At 45.8% G+C, this 23715-nt stretch overlaps 1 protein-coding gene across 4 annotated transcripts in view; it reads left to right on the top strand.

Moving 5' to 3' along the window:
* The window catches only part of PLEKHA2 (pleckstrin homology domain containing A2), a 72626-nt gene that overhangs the window by 18901 nt on the left and 30010 nt on the right, over window positions 1-23715 (top strand). For 3 of the 4 annotated variants that reach the window (XM_019828543.3, XM_023252581.2, XM_023252582.2), the window contains 3 exons: window positions 8284-8447; window positions 21774-21869; window positions 22082-22138. In XM_019828543.3, coding sequence (XP_019684102.1) covers window positions 8307-8447; window positions 21774-21869; window positions 22082-22138 — 294 coding nt within the window. In that variant the 5' untranslated portion in view covers window positions 8284-8306. The remainder of the gene's footprint in view (window positions 1-8283; window positions 8448-21773; window positions 21870-22081; window positions 22139-23715) is intronic. The other variant, XM_023252583.2, reaches the window with a different exon arrangement.

Genomic DNA, 23715 nt, shown 5'->3' with positions numbered 1-23715 from the left:
TGTGGCTGCTCACCTACCTGTGCCTGAGATCTCTGGTGGAGCCTTGGGCCACGGGAAGGCCTTCGTTTCCTCCTGGCTGCAACGGCCACATTTTCTCTGACCGTAGATGAAGTTGCTGTTAAAAGACGTCATGACTGTTTAAAATGTTTTTGTTGCTTTTGGCATCTTGATTGCGGTGTATCAGTGTTCAGTTTCTCCAGCCTTTTCCCTGAAAATTTCCCCCTTAAAAATTCCTTCTTGAGTGTCTTTGGCTCTCCCCTTAAAGTTATAGGGTCCAGGAGGGTTTGGGCTATCTGTGCCACGTGGGCACGTTTTCTTACCCCTCTGTTGCTGTGGATGTTTGCTTTTTTCACTTCGCACTTCTGTTGGGAACATGCTCTCAGTACATTCCCTGCTCTCTCACATGACTCTCCTGCCTTCAGACTATTTGGAATTTGTTCTTAGGATACATTCAAAATGCAGTGATAGTTAACAAAAGGAGATAGATGCTCCCACACTTCCTAAGTTATAATTTTTGGTCCATTCCCAAGGATGAAACAGCCCTGCTTGTGTCTAGCTGTTATCGTGGTTTTTACCCTGCCCTTGGCATTGGTGAAGCTGCACAGGACACACTTACCTGTGCTGCAGATTTAAACACAGGTGAGCTCTGTACTGATGGCCCATACGCTTTCTAGCGATAGTGGAGTGACTGATCATAACCTCCTCACTCTGGTTCCTGTCTGCTGTATTACAGTCCCCTGAGACCTCTGATGTCATTTCCCGATAAACTTTCTCCTGTCGAGTTTAGCAATTGCCTGTTGGTATCCCTCTCACTCACCGGGATGCTGCTGTCTCCACCTTCCAACCTAGCAGGGTAATCAGACAAGAGATGTTCTGCATATGCCCCACCACATGTTGAGAAACACCATCCTGACTTTCTCGGGAGCAAAATCCTTGAAATTTCCCTGTGCTGCCAACGCAAAGTGATGTGAAAAAAAATCTCCAAATTTGTAAAATAAAGTGATGGTTTTTTTTTTTTTCATATTTGAACTGTCAGAGGTCGTTTCATAATGGGGACGATACTATTTGAGGTTTTTATCTCTATTATCACTTTCTGTCCCTTTTTATCTGCTTCAAAAGTGTCAGGATGGTCAAGCAGATGAATCTCCCTTACTTCACTCTGTTTTTTCTTGTATCTCTAAACTGCACTAGCGATCTTAAAAATAAGACATCCAGTAGAGCAAATTACAGCTTTAATGATGTGATAGCTCTATAGCTTTTTTTAAAGTTTTTTTTTTTTAATTAATCTATTTATTTGAGAGAGAGATTGGGAAAGGGGCAGAGAGAGTGGGAGAGAGAATCTCAAGCAGGTTCACTGCTGATAGTGCGGAGCCTGGTGTGTGGGGCTCAGTCTCACCAACCTGAGTTGAAATCAAGAGTCAGATGCTTAACTGACTAAGCCACCCAGGCACCCCTATAGCTTTTCTTTTAAACATAAATCTATTTATCCATCTCTTCATTCATCTATTTAGCCATTTATTTAAAAAATGTCAGCCCTGTCTTCTAAGTTTCAAGAAGGAAAATTCCACTAGGGGTCTGTGTCAGGATTCCTTCTTCATTTTCCCAGAGCACTGAGCATGGTGTGGCTTAGGTGCTATAGCAGTAGAGGAATATAGTTACTCATGTGGGTGTGAATACTGAGTTGGCCTTAAGGACAGGGGCTTCTCTTATGGAGACCAGAGAGTAAGGAACCAAACCTGCAGGGGAAAGAATGAGCCTCTCTAAGAAGATGTTGCAATAGTAGGTAAGAAACCCAAACCCAGCTAGTTTGGAGAGTGCCAAAGCCCTCTGGGTAGGTACCTGGCTCTTGGGCAATTGTGATGCATAGTGCTTTATGAGATTTAATACTTTGGGGCACCTGGATGGCTTGGTTGGTGTGACTGTTGATCTCAGAGTCATGAGTTTAAGCCCCATGTTGGGTGTAGAGCTTACTTTAAAAAAAAAAAAAAAGACTTTGAAACACCAAAAGGTCCCAAGAAAGCTATAATTGAGGCAAGGTTTTGTTTGTTTGTGGAATCTGGAGACTTGACAAATTTATTCTCAGCTTCAAAATTTATACACTCGGGTCAGGGTGTGTGTGCAGTTAAATAGCTTTCCCACCTGCTGAATAAAGGGGAGCACACATTCCCGGTAGAATATTTGGAAGATTTGGAAAATACACAGAAGTAAATAAAATTCACCCATAACCCATAGATAAGAACTGCCAATATTTTGATGTCTATATGTCAGTCTTTTTCTATCCAAATATAGAAATACAAAAATAATATTTAGGGGATCGAGATCATATTCTTTTTTCCCCCCAAGTTTATTTATTTAGTTTGAGAGAGACAGAGAGAGTGTGAGCAGGGGAGGTGCAGAGAGAGAGGGAGAATCTCAAGCAGGCTGTGTCCTGACAGCGTGGGACTCAAACTCATGAAACTCATGAAACTCAAACCCGAGATGATATTCTAAGTCATATTATATATTTAAAAAATTTATGGTATAATGAGTTTCTCCCTGATTTATTTAAAATTCTTTGGAAGCATAGTTTTTTTTAATGATTCTGTAACATTTCCTTATGTGAATGTCCCCTAATTTAATTATCCCCTAATCATTGGGACATTCAGGGCATTTTCAACTTGTTGTTATTAGAAATTCTATTACAGCTGTCATTTTAAATATTTTAATCTTTTTTTAATGTTTATTTTTTTATTTAAAAAATTTAAAAAAATGTTTATTTTTGAGAGACAGAGTGAACGGGGTAGGGGGTGCAGAGAGAGAGGGAGACACAGAATCCAAAGCAGCCTCCAGGCTCTGAGCTGTCAGCACAGAGCCCAACAAGGGGCTCGAACTCATGAACCATGAGATCATGACCAGAGCCAAAGCCAGACACTTAACTGACTGAGCCACCAGGTGCCCCCAAATTTTAATCTTTATTTGCATCTTTATTTATTTGGATCCAATCCTAGAAGTAGAATCACTGGGTCAAAGGGTCTGAACATATTTAGCTCTTTTATTATATATTGCCAAATGGCCTTCCACAAAAGTTCATGCTCTTGTCCTGGGTGTGTAAGAGCCCTAAGAAATCTTTTCAAGTAGATGACGTTTGTTTCCAGCAGCAATCTTCTCTTTACATTCTTAACCTGCTAGTGCTTCTGTCTCCCATTGGTGTGTGTTCTTTTTCCTTAGGGTGTTGGTCATAGCTGTCTCTTATTTTAATCAGTCTGATAAAGATGTCAGTTGCCTCAGTTCGTAGGGGACAGTTTTATTCTTGGATTAAACATTCTCCAGTAATGGAAAGTAAGACATTGAAATGGTCAGTCAAGGAGATATTTTAGACAGATATCTCCCAGTGCCCTTCACCTCATCTAAAGGTAGAAGGCACTTGAATCTTCTAATGAGCTTCATTTGGTCAACTGCAAATGTTGGCCAGCAATCTTGATTTAATTGACATTAACCCATTTTCTGTTGCTGATCAATGGGTAACTCCATGCAGTTCACTTTTTGCTCAGTCTCACTTTTACCACAAATTAAATGTTTAACATATTTTCAAGTGCAGTGCATACTTAGGAACTTGTATACTGAAGAAATCTGGATCATATAAAATTTTCCTCTTTTTTTAAAAAACATTTATTTACTTTGGTTGGGGAAGGGCAGAGAGAGAGGTAGAGTGAGAATCCCAAGCAGGCTCTGCACTGTCAGCGCTGAGCCTGATGCAGGGCTTGAACTCATGAACTGTGAGACCATGACCTGAGACAAAATCAAGAGTCTGATGCTTAACCGACTGAGCCACCCAGGCACCCCAGCCTCTTTTCTATTTTACTTTTCATTAAAATGCATTATTCAGTTATTGGGATTATGGGAGGGCATGTTTTGACTTGGTTTGATTGTGTGTGTGTGTGTGTGTGTGTGTGTGTGTGTGTGTGAGAGAGAGAGAGAGAGACAGAGAGAACACACTATTGTATGTACACATAATTTTGATTTGTATTTAACAAAGTCTAGGAAGGAAGATGAAGCAGGAAGCAAACGTGAAAAAAATGTTCAGCCTCACTAGGCATCATTATATATTTAAAACTAGCAACAGTTTAAAATGAGAACATCCAATGTATATACAATTCTAGAGATAGTAACGATATATTGCTGACTGTTATGTAAACAGAAAATATTTTTAGGAAGTAACTTTGTAATAGGTCTCAAGAATTTTAAAAGATCATTACCTATGACCTAGTCGTATTATTGCTTGGAAATTATGTATGCTGTGTCCATGTAAAAGGAGAAAGAAAGCATGAAAATAAGAATTTTAACATTATTTATATAATGAAAAATTGAGTATAATCTGTCTGATCCTAGAGAAATGGTTAAGTAAATTATAGTAAATGCAGTTCAGTAATGTTATGCAACCATTAAAGGCAATTGTTATAAAGACTATGTAGCAACATGGAACATGTTTATGATATAATTTAAAAATTTTAAAAGGCCAATTATGCGGATAGGGGCATGAAAAAGCTTGCAAAAGTGAAAATGGTTGGCCAGAGTGAATTTTTTTAAATTCCAGCATTGTTATGCTCTGAGTTTTGCACCAAAAATTGGAAAATTCTAGGGAGGTTTGACGTGCTTTGGAAAGAGGCTACTGAGTGGAGTGGAATTGAGGTCCCTTCCTCTACAAATATTCTATACTTTTTGTCACCATTGTGTTGTGAAGGCTCAGAAGGTACTAGGTTTCATTATGCTACTAGAGCAAAGGCTTCATTATGCTACTAGGGCTAGTCCGGGGCAGGGGTATCTGGTGCTGCACCCCAGCAAGAACATTTGGCATGTTGTCCCAGGAGGTGGGGAGAGAGTCATTGTCAGGGTGTGGGGCCCAGGACATGGGTTGGGGGTAACTACTGGGATAAAGCACCCTCTAAAACTACCCCCACCTGTAGGTTTACACCAGAGAATTTGGATTCAAATGAAATTTAAGATAGCAAGTGATTTTAGAGAGTCACAAAATGGGCTAAAACCATATAATTGGAGAAATGTTGTGAGAGAGAACATTACAAAGCTTTGCCTTGGTCTTAGGAGGGGAATTTGGGGTGACTGTGTGTACATGTGCATCAGGGTGTTTTTCTCCTCTCATGAATCAATTAGTAGCACTTCCGTTTCTCCCCTCAGTGCCCACTTGTTGGGGCTGCGCTTGGGGTGGCTGAGATCACTCTACTTGGGGGGGCTTTCCAGGAAAAAGAGGAGGAGCCAAGGGGACTTGCAAGATGGTGGTGGCAGGTTGAAGAGTAGGGAGAGGGGATTGGGGGTTTGGGAGCTGCAGACTCCCTGTACCAAACCTTAGCCGCTGTTCTGACAAAGGATTCACAAATGGGGTCAGAATGAACTGACAGAGGACTGGGGGTTAGGACCTCAGGTTTGTGTCTGGTGCGCCATCTTGTGAGTGCCTTGTCTCTGTGTGGGTCGGCTAGTCATAACAACGTTTACACATGATGCTTGCTTCTCCTGCAGCCCATCCTTTCTCCTCACCACCCACACTCTCGATGAGCTCCATGACTCAGCTGCTTCCCAGGACATCTGAGCAGTTTTTTTTTTTCTGGCGATAAAACCATAGCCAGGAGACATAACCAGAATCCTTTTTGTTATCCTTCTTTTGGCACATGAGGATCCTCTCCCACTCATGGATCATGTCAATGGGAAGCCCCTCAACAAAAGTAGACCGTTGGAGGATTGTAGAAAGAGTGCCTTCCCTAGCCTGTGACCTGAGAAAAAGACTGGCACTGATGAATCCTGTAGGCTGAAAAGGGAACATTTGAAAGCCAGCATGAAGTTGGATGCTGTGCTTACCAACTGGGGCTAGAGACAGTCGGCTTGGTTGTCCCACTGCAGTTTATAAGCTTTCTCTTAGAGATGTTCCAGGAGTGGCAATAGTCCTGACCCCCCCCCCCCCCCCCCCCCGGAAATTCTATCTCTGTGGCTAGGCTGCCACCAAGGGAATTTACCGAGTTTTCCTGGGGGTTGGGTGAGCTCCCTCAGGGAGCTGTGCATGGGACTATGCATGGGATGCCTGGGTCATCCTAGCCTTTCTGCGTGGGACTCCAATTTTCCCGATTCTCTGGGGGGTGGGGAACTGCACCCTGTCTCAGGGATGTGCTCCTTCCCAACCAACACCGCCTCCCGTCTTTAACTCAGCGTTTGCTAGAAGACTTGAAATTCCTCCTATGGTGCTTGTTCCTGACTCTTGGCTCAAGCCCATCTCGTCCCCTTTCCTGACCTCACACTCGCCCCACTGTGAAACGGGAGCCGGGGTGGACGCTCAGCTCGGGAAAGCGCCGGGAAGCAGGGGTCTGGCTGCAGGCACCTGTGACAGACGTGATGCTGTTTCCACTTCCTCCACTTCTGCTGTACTTCCTTCTCCTCCACCATCTTTTAAAACCCCGTCTTTCCACTTTTTATCTTCTCACCTTCCCTTTTACTTCTCCTTTTCTTCCCTTTTAGCTGTGCTGCTTCATCTTTGTCTTGTTTCTCTGCCTGCTGTACTCTTTTGTCCCCCATCATTACCCATCAAGTGGCCATTGGGTCCCCTGTCATCTGTCCCCATTGGGAATCTGGGCTGATCTTAACCCGCAATCAAGGATTTAATGTTCATTGGTGTCCTTGTGTGTGTCGGGGGAGGGGAAAGGCACTTTCTTCTTGGGGCAGCCTCTCCACACTGCAGGGCCCCCTGTGGGGGTGGGAGGGAGAGCAGACCACACTGCCAGTAGCTACCCTTCGAATGAGCCTGATCTTGTGGGAATGTGGGACTGGCCTACCCTGGTTCTGCACCACTATGGGTGCAGCATCTTGGTGGCTTACTTGCTGATCCAGTGTTGTGGTGCAGGCATGGCTGTAAGCCAGCCAGCTCACCACTTTGCTTAGGGCCCTGGTGGGCTTGGGTCATAGTGAGGTTTGCTTGTCAGAGCCAAGCGGGACCCAGTGGTGGGTGGTGTTTGTTCTTGAAAGTCAGAATGTCAGATGGCGTTTTCTGGCTCTTGTGTTCCACCTGTGCATCCGGGTTGGGTGTAGCTGCTTGTTGGAAGGCGCTCATCCTCTTTGGGGAGGAGAAGAGAGCTCCTGCCCTTTTGTTTGGCTCTTTGGAGAGTCGGAAGGAAATCATGAGGAGAACGGAGTCCGGCTTGAAGGCAAAGCTTGTCTCCCATTATCAGAGGCCTTGTTGGAATCTGTGACCGTGTTCATTGGTTGGAGCCTTCTTCTGATTCCTCATTCTTTCAGTCATAAGTGGCCTTTGGGGAAGAGCAGAGTGAAGTAAGTGAAGCTAGGGCTGAGGGATGTGGCCCTGCCACAAGGCCCCATGAGCCCCTCAGATTTAATTCCTTAGTACTTAGTACCTTCCTGGAGCTGGAGGGTTTGCTCTTTGTGGCTGCATTCCTGGCAAAGTTTTATGCAGGTATTTGAATTGGAGCTTAAATCCTTTCTGAGTTTCATTGTGTATAAAATTAGGTTATGACCTACTTTACAAGGCCTTTGTAAAGGGTCATCATAATGCCTAGTGTTTGTAAAATGCTTGATGTGCATGGGGTACTTAATTCTCACCAAAATCTTATGAGGTGTAGGTACCACTATTATCCCCATTTTACAGGTGCAGAAACTGAGGTGCAGAAAGATTAAATAGTTTGTAGTCACACAATTCATAAATAGCTAAAACTGGAATTTGTTTTTGTTTTTTTTTAATTTTTTTTTTCAATGTTTATTTATTTTTGGGACAGAGAGAGACAGAGCATGAATGGGGGAGGGGCAGAGAGAGAGGGAGACACAGAATTGGAAACAGGCTCCAGGCTCTGAGCCATCAGCCCAGAGCCCGACGCGGGGCTCGAACTCACGGATCGCGAGATCGTGACCTGGCTGAAGTCGGACGCTTAACCGACTGCGCCACCCAGGCGCCCCTAAAACTGGAATTTGAACCCAGGCCCCTGACCCGAAGTCTAGGCTTATATCCTCTTTTTATGTGTAAAGTTGCATAGGACTCTGCTCGGCACACAGTGGGCCCTCAGGACACTTAGTTGAGTACATGTTAATGAATTTTGATGGCTGCTTATGGAACAGAATTGATAGAGGTTTCCAGGGTCTGGTTGGGGTGGAACATTTGCTCTGGGGAAAGGGGCTGATATGTAGAAGCCTACCTTCTTACAGAGGTGAGTCAAGCCAGAGTGAAGGTCCTCCAGGTCCTGAGGCAGGGCACTCTTCACCCTCCTCATCAGCACCTCCCTTCTTCCTGCCATGCAGGGTGATGTGAGCAGAGCCCAGGAATGCCTTATGTGGATCGACAGAACCGAATCTGTGGGTTTCTGGACATCGAGGAGAATGAGAACAGCGGCAAGTTTCTGCGGAGGTACTTTATTCTGGACACCCAGGCCAACTGCCTTCTCTGGTACATGGACAACCCCCAGGTGAGAGGCTGCATGGGAAGGTGGCTGGCTGCCTGTCACTGCTTGGGAGGAATATGCATGGGATTAGGTCCAAGCACTTCATCTCTTGTGGGCAGCATCACACTGGTGGTCAGTAAGGAGTGAAACTCCCCACAACACACACACACACACACACACACACACACACACACACAGCCATCCCAGATACTAGTTTGAGGAAAAAGAAGCTCATTTGTCCTGATTCTGGGGATCTGGTATCTTTTCTTACGCTCAGGAATTTAAAACTTCAGAAGTTCAGCAGAGGCCGGCCCGGCTTGTTCCAGGCTCCAAGGCATGGCTTGCTTTCTTTCACTTCCCTTGTTGTGACTGTGGCCTCATGGCCACTCCTGCTCTTCCAGTCTGGGGCCCCTCCCTGGCAGGGAGTGTGGCCTGGTTCCCTGAGCTCAACAAACGTTGGACTTCTTTGGTCTCTTGCATCAGGGAGTTGTAGAATCCTGGGTGGGAGGTGACCTTGGTGGTCACCTAGTTTTGCTTCTTGATGGTAACAGATGAGAAACTGAGTCTCAGACATTGGAATTGACTTCATCGAGGACATGGCCAGACTTAGGTGACCTGCCTAGCATTTTGTGGCAGTGAGACACAAAGATAGTGTCCCCTACTTTTAATTGCTGGGCTTGGGAGCCCCTGGTGTTGTCACTGGTATGAGAAAAAGTCTCAAGTCTTTTTATTTCTGGTGCTATGAGTGCTGTTGGGTCTTTCCTTCCCATTGCCCTGGAGCAATGGAAGTTTGGTGGAATGAGTCCCCAAAGATTGGCATGGCCCCTGAATGTCAAGTTCATGAGTCACAGCCATGTTGTGGCAGGGAGGAGTGTGGGGCTGAGATCTGGCTCTGGTTCAGAGACTTGGGAAGGGGAAAGTCTGAATGTTAGGGGATGGATATGTGCTTTAAGATGTGCAGTGGAAAAAGATTACTGTGAATCTCTAGGTTATTATCCAGGGACTAACCCTCTAGAGGCCTTTGGCATTTGCCCTCTGGATTTGATGGCGAGAGAACATGCTATAGATACAGAAAACATACTCTGGTTAGCTGCTGCTAGTCACCTCCTCCAGAAAAAACTTAACCCCTAAATAGAACTGTGCCCCGTGTGTCACCTCTCATTCCTGATAACCTTCTGTTGATCACTTTCATTGAAAATGCTGAGTGTACAGAATGAGCCCTATGAACACTTACATCCTTGACTTAGCCTGGAATGCTTGCCTCTTATAGTGTTTTTGTGTTAGGTTTGCCTTCTGGCCCTACTCTTATCATTTTCCTTGCCTTTGTTCTGTACAGGTGCCCCTAGCTGGGTCAGCAGAGCCACTGCAAAAGGAAGTGGCATTGTTGGAGGAGCTTGGGATCAAATCTTTGTTGCTGGTTGACTTGGCCCCTGGCATGCCAGGGGTGAGCTAAGGGTGACTCATGGTCTCTGGGTCTTATCATTCCCTTTCTCTTTTTCTCCCTCTGTGTACCTTCTCTGACTCACCTATCATATTAGCTAAGGTAATTCAAAAGTATTTTTATCCTGACGTACCTGCTTACCGCCATGCTTCCTGCTAAGACTGTTCTTAATGCAGATTCATTTGCTTGGGGAATCCTGACTTAACTGTTGACAACTACCGCCCCTGAGAGCTGGATCCTCCTTCATATCCTGGACCACAGACTGAGAGCCTTGCTGTCAGTGACAGATCACTCAGGGCCACATTGTTACCATCTCAGGTTTCAAATGTTGCCAGTTGTCGGGATTTCCCTTGCTCTGTCCTGCCCACTGATTTTACTGTTCCTTGGTTCCAGAACCCACACTAACCTTGAATGCTCTGCCCTGGGCCGCCTTACTAGGACCTCTGGGGTCAGCCCTCGTCTGCCAAGGGCAGCCTCTTGCACTTCCCTGCTGACTGAGCTCTCAGCTGCACTTTGTGCTAGAGCTTTCTTTGAGTTTGAGTTACCAAATAGAACTTGTGGTCACTGCTGGGGAGTCTTTACAGTTTCCCTGGAAGCAGAGATTTCAGCTGGCCTGGCATATGCCTAAAAAAGCAGAGTCTTGCTGTTGACATAGTTCAGAACAATAGTTTAGAACATTTTCCTCCTTCAGCTGTTGACTTAGCTCATCATTGTGTTAATGGCCAAATAGCCATTCTAGATTTGAGAGTGGATATTTTTATAAGTTGTAAAATAGTATTAGTGAACATTTATTACTGTGTGGCAAGAACTGTTCTAAAGACTTCATGGGGTTTTCATTTTATTCTGACAAGTCTAATTGATATGTATTATTGTCCTTACTGTAAAGGTGAGGTGGGTGAGGCAGAGAGGGGAAGAATTTGCCCATGGCTACATAGTGAAGAGTTGCAGAGCCAAGATTCCAGCCCTGGCAGTCTGACTCCAGTTCTTCTGCCTTTATTGCTGATAATGAGACCATCATCGTAATGTTGCTTAGGAGGAAGGAAAGCTTTAGAAGCAGTCTCTGATGAAGAAAGAGAAGCCAGAGGACGCTCAGGGCTGGGAGGCTAGGGTAGGGAGCTCATCTGGCTTAGGTTTTGATCCATAGTGTCCAGCATTCAATAAAGGTGTGTGCTCAATGAATGGATGAACAGACCAAAGAGGGCCAAGTGAAGAGTCTGTCCAAAGGGAGGCCTTTGTGAAATGCAGAGTGCCCAACACTGCTCTCCTGGGGTTGGGCTTCCCTTGGGCCTAAACTGAGTGGAAACTCTGCAGAGGCAGACAAAGCAGAGTGCTGGAAGTCAGGAGGAGGGTGGATTGGAGATGATCTCCAGGAGTAAACGGAGGGGGTGGGTGGAGGGGGTGCTCTGCCCCTGAGGAGAGAGACATGGAACTGCGTTCGGTCACTCAGTATCTTATTTTTATAGGGCAAAAGAGACGCCTGATATGGTATCTTAGTTAATAGGCACTAATAAGCAGGGGATTCTTTCAACCCATGTCTCTGATCTTTGCCTGTTGAAGCCACTTGGTAGTTGGTGGTTATGGAGCCTGTTTTTCCTACTGCTGCTGCTACTATTACTGTTACCTGCTGCTTATGCTTACTGAGCGTGAAATGTTTTACATACATTATCTCATTACGTCCTCCTAATAATCCTGGGACTCAGGGACCGTTATCACTCTGGACGAGGAGCAGGAAGTTTGGCAACTTTGTTCAGAGTCACACAGGTGTTAAAATGTAGAGCTGGAGTTGGAGCCAGGTATAGACGCTCCAGTGCCTGCTTTCTTCACCTGCATCCGCTTCCTCCCACTGACGTCTGTGCTCAGCCCTGTGCAAGGTCCTGGAGATGAGGTGGGAGCTGAATTCAGTGAAGTCTTTGCCACTGGGAAGCTTCAGGTTTAGCTGGAGAGATGAAAACGTCACACACAACTGTGGCGCTAAAAATCTCAGCGCAGCTTTATAACAAGATGGCACAGTGTTAAGTTGAATGGCCCAGATGCCAGTAGGTTGGCTGAAGGGGAAGGGGGTGCAGTTTTCTGGTGTGTCTGCCCATCCAGGGAAGGTGTAGGGCCTCAAGGTGGAGTCTCACATGGAAAGTTCTCAGGTCTGGGAGGCGAGATGAAGGATCAGATTCTGGCTCTGCCACTGAGTGGTTTTGTACATTAGGTGAGGTATCTGTGCTCACTGGGCTGTAGGTACTCTAGATGATCTCTAACATGGCTGTCAGCCCTTCGTTTCCTGAAGGGAGAAGAGTAGAGTGAGCTACTGGAGTTTAGCAACACAACTTAACACAGGTTTGCTAAACATGCCCTGTGCACCATACGCCACTGTGGATGCTGAGGCTCCAGCAGTGCATAGACCGCATCTTTTCCTTCATGGAGCTTACACTGTCGGTGAGGAGGTGGACAATTAAAAAAAAAGTGGCAGGGAGAGTGGGACCCCCACCTGCATGGAGGGGGGTGGTGCTAGATCCAGATATGGAAGGATGGGTGAGATGAATTATTACCACAAGTGATTCCCATTTGCAGGGCATTTTATAGGTTTTGAAGTGTTTTCACTTACGCTATTTCATTTGATAGGGTTTTTTTTCAATATTTATTTATTTTTGGGAGAGTGCAAGTGGGGGAGGGAGAAGGGACAAGGGAGGTGAAGCGGGCTGTGCACTGACAGGCTGATAGCAGTGAGCCTCAAACTCAGGAACCGTGAGATTATGACCTGAGCTGAAGTCGGACGCTTAACTGACTGAGCCACCCAGGCACCCCTCTCATTTGATTGTTATGCACTCTATCCTAAGCAGAGCCAAAGGGGAAGAGGAAGGTATTCTATGTGAGGGAAACAGCAGTCATTTGGGGACAGAGGCTGTCCCAAGGAGGAAGGTGAGCTCACCTGGTTAGAGTGAGACCCCAAGACCAGGAGTCAGGCACCAAGACAAGGATTTGTGCCAAGCTCTTTCTTAAGGAAATGTTCTTCTGGAAGCTGTCAACAGAGCTGGGAAGCAGGACAGGGAAGCAGAGGAAGCCAGACAAAGGTCTTCCAAGAAGTTGGCAGAGGGTAGGCCTCAGCCTGATGCTGCAGGGGGGCTCGCTGTAGGTTAGGCCTCGGAGTTCTCCAAGAGACATGGGCTTTCGCATGCCCCACTGGACAGTCACTGGTTTTGGCTCTACCAGTGTGGGCAAAACAGCTCCAGAGGCCTGAAGGCTGCCCTCGGAAACAGAGCTGCAGGTGCCGGCCATCGTGTGCACAGCAGCCGTGTCTGCTCACGGGATGAATGGCAGGGGTACGCTAGGCGTCAGCATGCATGGGCCCAGTACAGCCCCAGATGTCTGACAGAATTTGGATTCAATGTGGTAAAGTTTTTAATACAGGCAGTGGTGACACCAGACCGATATGGGATGAAACCCATTTGCTAAAAAGCACCCCTATAAATAGAAAGTTTCAATATTTTTGGTTATGGCCACAGATTTGGCTAATGCATTTAAAAATCGATACGCTGATAATATTAAGTACACAAATAATTTTTGAACGGAAACAAACATTGGCTGGATCTCCCTGAAACGTCACCATGATATTATGGAACGAGCGCGTGTATTTTAATTTAATGTTGGTGTCTATCATGAGAGAGGAGAGGAAATACCTTAATTGGGCTGCTCTACTTTATTACAGTGACCTACAGAGTGACTAACTATATTTTAGTTGCACAGCAACGCTTATGTTCCACCCTCGTGATGCCCACTTGCCTAAGTAATTGCAAGACGTAATTATATAGCCCTGAACAAAGGATAAACAGAAGCATGAAAATACTGTTGTACTAGATGGTTGTTCTTGTCAAATGTACTCTGCGAAGTGTATTTTGTCTCTGTTGACAGAAAAATACTCAGATGCTTTTACTTTGCAAAGGCCGTGATATGAATTATGGATCATTATAACCTTCAGAAAGATTGTTATCTCTCCTGGTAACTCTGGGGCTGCAATGGAAGCCCTTTGCTTTTTTTTTTTTTTTTTTTTAAGAACTTTTAATAAGTTTTTTCCATTGAAAGTGGCAAGCAGTTTCACCCGTGTTGACAAAAAAGATGGTTATTTGACTATTTTGGGTTTTTGGATATATTAGTAGAATACAGAACAGTGGTAGGAATATGTAGAACATATAAATGAGCAATAATGTTGTCTCTTTTTTTAATGTTTATTTTTGAGAGAGAGAGAGAGAGAGAGAATGAGTGGGGTAGGGGCAGAGAGAGGTGGGTACAGAGGACCTGAGGTGGGCTCCATGCTGACACAGAGCACCCAATGCGGGGCTCAAACTCACCAACTTCGGGATCACGATCTGAAGTTAGATGCTTAACTGGCTGAGCCACTTAGGCGCCCCGACAATAGTGTTGTCTTAAAGGCTAGGTGAAAATTGCTACTTTTTAAAATTGTGTTTTCTGTCAGAAACCTCCTTGAGCAAAATTTGGCTAAAATCCAACAATATTTAAAAGATCTTTGCATCACATGCTTTACCCTGTCAAAATGCCAAGAACGGGTAAGAGAACTTAAAAAAAATAGCCAATGCATGCATATGGTACAAAATTCAAAATGTAGGACAGCTCACATATAGTGACAGGTTACTCCCTTCCAGTCCTCTGTGCCAGCCACGTCTTTCCCTAGCCAGAGGCAGCCCACATGACCAGTTTCTTGTGTGTCGTTCCAGAGATACTCTCTGTCTAAACAAGCATCATGATAATTTTCAGATCTTCAGCAGTTGTTTGAGCCAAGTGTTTTTCATTCATGGGTTTTGTGTTATTGGTATGTGTATTAACTTTCCACGTAGACAAATGATTTAACGGGCTAAGTAGAATTTCTGGCATGCTTTTGTCCATACTGTGTTAGAGTAAGGATGCAGAATTCCTTTGGGGAAAAAAAATTCTAAAAGATTGCAAGCAACAGATCTATCTGTACTTTCACCCAAATGCAAATTCTGTTAAGGGAACATTACTATTTAATTAATGTTTTTAGAATTAAAATTATGCATGGACTTTTGGAGAATGAACATAAAATACTAGAGTATAATCATGTGGTTTTTTAAAAAACAATCCTCCTCTTCTTTATAACAAGATGGCACTTTGTCTAAATTAAAAAGAAGTGAAAACCAAGAGGCACTTGGGGAAAATTGTGTTAATAGTTAGCCCTACTTGTTATTAAAGTTCAAGCAACTAAAAGAGAGGAAAGCTGAGAGACGTAGCTGAGGTTTTACCCATGTGAAGCCGTGAAGAAACTGTTCTAAGTTTTCTTAAAATTTGTCTTTGGTTATATTGTTGTTAATGTTTTGCTTTTAGATTTCAGTCTTCAATATTTGTTTGAATATATCTATCATATACATCTATGTTTATGTATTTATAAAACTATATACAAAAGAATGGCATTTTATTATTGTTTTTATTCAAATAATGCCTCTAAGGCAAAGCGGGCAATTGTATATTTGGGAGGGGGCTGCCTATTAGATTTTGCTTCTGAGCCCGTTTTCTTAGTTCACATCAGCTGAGCACAGAACACTTTGAGGTATACCTTAATTAGGGAAACACCAATCATTTTTGAGCCTCCTGTCCTCCTCTGTAAAGTAGGGGTAATGATATTAATTATGTCTCCCTCTGACATAGTTGCCGTAAAGATTAAATAATTTTTGTGAAAGTGCTTGCATAAACTCTAAAGTGTCACCGAGATGTTACTTGTTCACAGTGAGACATTTTCCTAGGGTTTCCTGGAATGTCAGTGGTGGTGGTGCAAGGTGAATAGGGAGGAAGGGACAGATCCAGAGGCCCTGTGAAGGAAGAAAATGACAGGCTTGGTGACTGACAGAAGGGTGAAGGAGAGCATTCGGAGGTTTAGGACCAGGCTGACTGGGAGAGAGTGTGGATCCGCAGGCAGATGCGGGGCAGTGGGGTATGGGGCCAGTTCAAGGCTGGAGGGGAAATGACTCTTGAATTTGAGGCATGTGTGGAGGGGGCTGCCTTGAGCACAGGGGTGAAGGTGTTGGCTTACTTTTTTTTTTATTTTTAATTAAAAAAAATTTTTAAAGTTTTTATTTATTTGAGAGAGAGAGAGCAAGCACAGGAGATGTAGAGAGGGTGGGGGGGAGAGAGGGTGGGGGGGAGAGAGGGTGGGGTCTCAGTGCAGAGCCCAATATGGGGCTTGAACCCATTGAAACATGAGATCATGACCTGAGCCGAAATCAAGAGTTGGACCCTCAACCTACTGAACTATCCAGGCACGCTGAAGGGGGTTGGCTTATTGAGTTTAAGGTTTTAGTTTTAGAACCATTTTTGTGGCCAGTAGTTGGAGTCTTGGAATCTGAATGTGTCCAGGGGATTATCTACAGCCCGGGCCTTGGTGCATGTCTTTTGGTCACTATCACCAGGATTTGGGGGAGGGAAATAAAGGGGCTGGGAATGTGGTGGCAGGAGACATACAAATCATAAAGTCCAGCCACTGGCTGAAGCTGGTGCTGATGTGTGTCAGTGAAAAAGAGGCATCCAGATAATAGAATGCAAGCATTATACCAACATAGCAATTTATGATACAGAGTTGACTTTTCTGGAAGGCAAAGATTAAATGCGTATTTTGAACTGTAGAATGAGGAGAATAGCCATGGACATTTCACTCTTCCTCAAGTTAGTTATCAGGAAGTGGAGCTGCAGAGTGGAGGGGAGGAGATGTATTTGACACCAGAGCAACAGGTCAAGCCACTGTCTGGATCACCTAATCCCTGGGAATAGTTTGGTTACTTTCCTTTTGGTTATTCTTATTCTAGGGTGAGGACTGTGGAATGTGGGGCAGAGGGAATTATGCTTTCCCCTCTGTTCCCATCACATGGATCTTCCTAGGCAAGTCTTTCTTTTCTGAGAGTGTGTCTGGCCTTGGCTTCTGGTGGTTTGAGTTGTGGTTTCAGCCCATGGGCAGCCATGTTGGCTCAGGGCCTAGTTGTGGGATTTCCACATACATTCCCTTCCTCCTTCTCCCACTAGTTAACTAGCAAGCTGGTTTTGACCACCTAATGTGTTCTGCTAGGCACCACTGAGGGATATGAGTGAGAGAAGGTAAGATGGCTAGCCTCTCTCTTCCCCCCTTTCTACTCTGAATCCCCAGTCTTTTGGAGTTTGGCAGCCAAGAGCCAGTTTGACCAGTTCCTGCCCTGCCCAGCTTGGGTAACTATATAGGGCCTCTTTTGGTGTAACCCTGCTGGTCCTGCTCTTGTATTTACCTTTCATTGATAATCAACTCTCAGATAATGAGCAGGTCCTTGTACATTTGAAGGATTGTCTCACGGGAGGTGGCAAGGTACAAAGGAAAGAGCATGAGATTGGAGAATCAGAAAGGGTTGGGTTTGCGTACTGGCCTGACTACTCAGTGCATGTGTGACCTTGAACAAGTTGCTTCACCTGCTCAGTCCTTAGTATCTTCATCTGCAAAATGGGATTGCTAGGATGAAGCAATGTGTAGGAGTACCTAGCGACAGGCCTGGTGCATAATAGACTCTACATATGCATCAGCTTCCTTTTTTCTTCCTCCAGTTGTGCTTTGCCAGAGTATCAGATTGATGTTGGGAGTTACAAGCTCTGCCTTTATCTGCTTGTTGAGGAAGTCATTTCCCCACCTTGAGCCTTAGAGGACTCATATGGTGAATGATGAGGGATCACCAGAACCTTAGTGTTGTTGTGCTGTGAGTTTATGACTCTATAGTTGGTCATTTCTGTGTTCCCTGTTACTCTCATTAGAAGATGGGAAAGGCAGCAGGAGACACACGGGTAAAATTTTCTATTTCAACAAGAAATAATGTTGCTTCTGGAAAACAGGCTTACTATAGGAGGTGTGTCACATCTCTGTGTGGGCATGTCTGCTCCTTCCTTGGTAATGGAAAAGAATAAACTCTACGCTTTTCACTCATGGGAAGTGGGAGCTTCTTTGAGGTCCTTGGTGGCAGAACACTTGAGCAAAAAGCAAGGTGTTGGCAGTATCGTCATAAAAACTTGTCAGTCATTCGGGGCGCCTGCATGGCTCAGTTGGTTAAGCAGCCAACCCTTGATTTCAGCTCAGGTCATGATCTCGTGGTTCATGGGTTTGAGCCCCATGTCGGGCTCTGTGCTGATGGCAAAGAACCTGCTTGGGATTCTCTCTCTCTGTCTCTCTCTCTGCCCCACCCCTGCTGTCTCTCTCTCTCTCAATAAATAAATAAACTTAAAACAAAAACTGTCCACCATTTAATGGGAACCTGTCCTGTGCCCTACATTGTTCCAGAAAATTTAGAATGCTCCTGACTTAACAGACATCCTCACACACAATTGCTGACAGCCTCGTGTGGCACTGGAATCCCCTTTCTGTCTCCCTGCCCACCGCCCCGCCCTTCCCTTCCTTCCTGTTTACTGCTGGTGCAGCAGCCAGGGTCACCCTGTGCACTGCCACTGGGCGTGACTCTCTCTCACCAGCTGCTACATTGCCAGCGCACAGTCAGCAGGACCAGCCAGTGTGTGCAGCATTGGTCCTCAAAACGGGCAGCACCGTGGAATCAGTGGGGAGCTTGAGAAACATACAGGTGCCTGGACCCTACCCCGGATCAGCTAAAACTAAGGATGAGGCATGGGTATTAATTTGTTTAAAAACATCCCCAGGTTGGGGCACCTGGGTGGATCAGTCTGTTTGAGCATTCAACTCTTGACTTTGGCTCAGGTCATGATCTCACGGTTCATGGGATCGAGTCTCACGTTGGACACTGTGTTGACAGCATGGAGCCTGCTTGGGATTCTCTCTCCCTGTCTCCTCTGCCTCTCTCTCTCTCTCTCTCTCTCTCTCTCTCTCTCTCTCTCTCTCAAAATAAAAAAAAAACCCACAAATATAAATATATATATATCCCCAGGTGATTCACATAGTAGTGTTCCCATCAGCCTGTCTCCATTCCGCATCTGCTTAGATGCTCTCATCTTGATGCTTCTCGTCCTTCTCCTCAAGCCCTTGACCCTCTTGTAGCTGGGATTCAATCCTTTTATGCCCCCTGCCCCTTATTGTTGTCCCTCTGGAACCCTACCCAAGGTCATGGGAAATGCAAACTCAGTGACAGCCAAGTTCAAAACATGAACAAGTCATTCCAAAGAAACGTCATTCGCCAGTGGTGGATGGGAGGCCTTTGGCACTCTGAGTGTAGCAGGCTTTTATGGACTGGTTTGGGAACTTGCCCACCATGTAAATGGTGTTTGTTTGTTTGTTTTAAGTTCAGGAGTCTGCTCTGTAGAGGAATACGATTCCACTCATGTCCTCAATGTCCTTAAAATCTAGTAAGAAGAGACTTAAACTCACAGAAAAATATACTCCAATACAGAATCAAGGGCTAGATTTTGTCATGTAGACCAGTTGTTCTCAAACTTGGGCCTGTGGAGGGATCACTTGGGAACATTTAAAAAATGTGCATGTTCTGACCACATTCCACTTGACTCTGATTCAGTGTTGTTTGGGTGAGTCCTGAGCCTGGGCCTTTTCAGGCGAACTCCCTAGGAGATTCTGATGTACACCAAAGTTGGAGAAGGATTGGTGTACGTGAATTAAGAGAGGGACAGACTGCAGTCAGGGTCCTCTGTCCTTTCCCTGGAAGAGACAGTTCGTGGCCTGGAGAGGCAGCTTGCATAGGCTCTGACGCCCTGCCCCTCCCCAGGTGCTGTTTCCTGGCATCCCTGGCCTGACAGCTGGCTGCCTGAGGTCCTCAGCTCAGGCATGTTGGCACATTCTTCCTTGACCAGGAAGTGTCTGCCTGGGGCTGCCACCCTGGCAGTGAGCTGTCACCATTAATCTCCTAGGTCCAGTAATTGGAGTGGACACGGAGCCATCCCTCTGGATCAAGGCTCAGTGATCTTGGGGCTGTTTACTCCTGTCATTGATTTTCCCCTGGGTGGGGAGGAAGATGGGGGGAAACTGCATTTACAGACACTCATCATATTTTCCTGGCTTCTCATAGTGGAGGTGCATGTGAGCCTAGGAGCAGACTGAGGGGTAGGCTGTGGGTGAAGGTGGTGAAGACACCCCTGCCCTCAGGTAGCTGGGCCTGGAGAACTGCTGCTGTGTATTTCTGCAGCGGGAGAGCTGAAGGAGGCAGGGGGCGGAGGGGGGAGCAATGGAGAGGGTGGGGGGGATGAAGTAGTTGAAATCTGATCGGCTCATATCTGTCATTACGTGTGGGTTAGTGCCCGAATGGTTCCCCAGATCTCACTTCATCTCTCATAATTCCAGATACCTCTGGAGGCCTTCGGGCTGTGGTTTGGGGTGAGGAGAGGGAGTTATGCAAGACCAGCTCTGAGACTTGGCTTGTGTATCTTGTAATTAGCCTTGTGGGTCGGGGAGAGGAGCTGCCGTGTGCTGGGCTCTCCCTCTGCATTTTCATGCTGTTCTCACAATGAGCCTATGAAACAGGGTTTGTCGTCCCCATTTTATAGGTAGAGAAACTTGCCTGCAGTCATAGGGCGATAATGTCACAGCCAGAATTCCAGCCACTCAAGCTTTTAAAATTTTATCGTGCTGCTTGCTTCTAGGGCATTGGGTTGAAGTCAGGAGATCTGAGCATTTATGTGAAGTGGAACAAATCCCCTCACTCACAAATCCCCTCACTTTCCTCCAATGCCAAATGGGGGCTGGGAGTGGGCCAGGTGCTCTGTGTCCAGCAGAGGCCCGTGGCTCCATGTGTCCATCCAGAGTGACTCACGGTCTCCTTGGGGCAGTGTCAGTCCCTCACCGGCCTTTTGGAGTCCTGTGGCTCCTTTTTGGACTCTGATTTAGGGGCACAGGACGTATCTCTCTTTATCCAGTAGAGGTTTCCTTAAAAGTAAACAAAATGCTGTCACTGTGTATTTGAAAAAAATGTGTAAATCAGATCATCCATATTTGAAATGCTAATCTGGAGACTCACAAGGCAGCATTTTAGATTTATAGCCTCATTTGTAAAAGGGAGAGGGGGGATATCCTTTCTGAATTTCTTACTCTAAAATTTAAGGGCTCTGAGAATCCTTTCACTGTGGTATTATCCCCATCCCTTTTTTCCTGAACAGAAAATTTCATATCTTGCACTTGCTTCAAGTGATGTGTGTTAATTTAGTTAATTGGGCCTAGAAGGACTCTTCCCTGCCATGTAAGATACTTCTTAAGGGCAGTCTTCTGGAATGACCGGTCATTTCACTGCTAACCCTTTAGGAAATTCACTAAATTCTCATTATCCAAGATTCATCTCTGTTTATTTCTTTGAGATAACCCCAGGTAATGGGGACTTCAGGGTTATTCTTTGAGGCTTATGCAACAGTTTAAGAGGTCACCAGGAGCCGTGGACAGGGTCTCAGGTCCATGGGGGAGTGAATTTTCCACGTTATAAATTAGAAACTCCATAGCTGTGATTTCTAATCTTGGTCATTTCTTTGATATGCTACCATCCCTGTGTCATCATTATTTCATTTCTAACAGTGGAGAAATTAGAAAGCCAAAGAGATTGTGCCAAGATAGAATATTGCCCGACAAGGTGCTTGTGAGTTTCTTGCTATTTTAATAGAACATTTACTTAGTGTTTTATGGTCTACAGACATCATTCCAGTTGGTACTCGTAATGCTCCTGCAAAATAAACCGAACAGCTGTATTTTCTAATTTCTGTATTGTGTGAATCTGCACCGTGTTTATTACAAAAAGAACTTAGAGTGGCATGAAACAGGACCAAGCCACCACGGAGATCAGAGCAGTCAGGAAAGAAAAAATACAATGGCTAACACTTGTTGAGAGTCATTTATGTACCAGGGACAACTCCAAGTGCCCTTAAATGTATTAGGTCATCCGTATGGCTGCCTTATGAGGTAGGTACTATTATCATCTCTATTTTTACAGAAAAGAAAGTGGAGGCTTAGTGGTTCAGGAACGTATTCACTGTCAAATGGTGGAGCTCACACTTTTCACCACTGTCCTAGAATATGGCCCTCTGTGGTAAGTAAGGCCAAGGATAAGATTAGTGTATACATATACATGGCAAGAATTATCACTGTTTTAGAGAGGAAAGTGAGCTCAAGAATGTGGGTAAGTGGCTTGCTCAGGGCTGCAAAGCCAGGACTAGAGTCTTGGTCTTCTGTCTCTTAGCACTGTTTCCACTGCCTCACGTAGCATCATCCTTCTCAAAATGAAAAACATCTGTCTTTCAGAACCTGGCAATTGGGGCAGGAGCTGTTGGATCTTTGCAGCTGACCTACATCTCGAAGGTAATGTTCTCCTGGAGCTCTGGGAATTCATGTTCTCTAAATAGTTTAGTATCTAAACAAGAAATGTCCAGTTCTTCTGGCGTTAACATTTGGGGGTATTCCGTGGGCAGTGAAGTGCTCCCCTGTCCTCACGTTTGCCTTTGGAACTTTGCTGCTGACCAGGGCTGGGTGGAGTGTGGCTCGCAGGTTCTTGGAGCTGAGCCTGAAGCCTCTTCCTTCTGGGACACATCAGTGATGCTCCCAGCTCCTGCCAACGAGGTATTGGTAGTGGGGATAGGAGTGGGGCATGACCTTTTTTCGAAATTGGGGCAAAAAGGAGCACAAAAACAACTACGAAACCTCCTAGTGACTCTAAAAGATTCTCCCCAGGGGTCTTGTTCTAAAGGAGCAGCTCAGAAAGAGTTGGGGCTATGCTGGATTATCAATCACCTGGACAGGATTCCTGGAGGGAAGGCTGAGAGAGCTCCGGGAAGACACTCAGTTGTGCCAGGGAACCATTCAGCAGTCAGATGACTGCTGGAGGGTCTGGCAGGTGGGCTGACGGGCCATCCCCCATCCGGTTAGTCCGGATGGTAGGAGATCAGCCCCCCTTCCGAGCAGAGACGGGGCAGAGAGGGGGCGGCGGGGGGGAGGGGGGTGGGCAGAGGGCTGGTTGATGATGCCCACACATAGCTGCTGAATTTAGCTTCTTTTAGCGGCCCCTCCCTGGAGCAGGCACCAGTGCTGACCTGTGATGCAGCAGAGATAAAAAAGGCCGGGGGATTTAGTGCCTTGCCAGAAAGAGGAACTCTTTGTCCAATGAGAAGAGCCAGGTGGCACCCAGCCAGCACAAAGGTTCCGGAAGTCCTGCTTTCCCTAAGCACCCCTCACTTCAGGCCTCTTGGGGAATCTCTGCTTCCTTGTCCACATTCTCTCACCCTCAGGGGTTGATACACGGTAGGGGGACCCAGATCTGAGTGACCACTGGCTCCTTTTCATAATGAGCTTTGGGAGCCCTTGTGTTCAGCCTGCCATCCCAGCTGGCTGGGGGGGGGGGGGGAGGGCTTGGAGGTGGAGGCGGCTGCAGGGGCTGCGGGCAGCGTCTGGCAGACACAGCTGGGCACAAAGGCAGAAGATGCAGGGCAGGGTTTGAGTGGATTAGAGAGAGGAGATAATGACCTGGTGGGGGGGGGGGGCGGGAAGGGAGCAGGGCTTTAAGCAAAGCTTTGCTAGCACAGCTGTGGGCAATTTGTGCTTGCCTTGTGGTGAGAGATGTGGCCGCCTCCGAGGCTAGGCCGGCCAGAGGTTTGGGCCTTCCCCTTGCCTGTCGGGTCTTGTTGTGAGCTCATTAGGTCTTTCTCCAGGAGGCTTGGAGGAACAGACTCAGAGGGGGAGCAGAGAACCTCATTATTAGTGAAATTCCAAACCCTCTCCTGTTTGAGAGGGTTTTGGAGATTTTTTTTTTTTTTTTTTTTTTTTTTTTTGATTAGGGAAAAGTGAATACAATCTCCTGCTGAATCATGATTTATAAATGCAGCTCAGATGAGGGCTTTTAGAGTTCTCAGTTTTGGAGGCTGCCTCATTTAGAAAGGATGGGC

This window comes from Felis catus, chromosome B1, assembly GCF_018350175.1.
Source record: "Felis catus isolate Fca126 chromosome B1, F.catus_Fca126_mat1.0, whole genome shotgun sequence".
NCBI lineage: Eukaryota > Metazoa > Chordata > Mammalia > Carnivora > Felidae > Felis > Felis catus.
The sequence above is the reverse complement of the archived record's forward strand: the minus strand, read 5'-3'. Positions and strand labels throughout refer to the sequence as shown.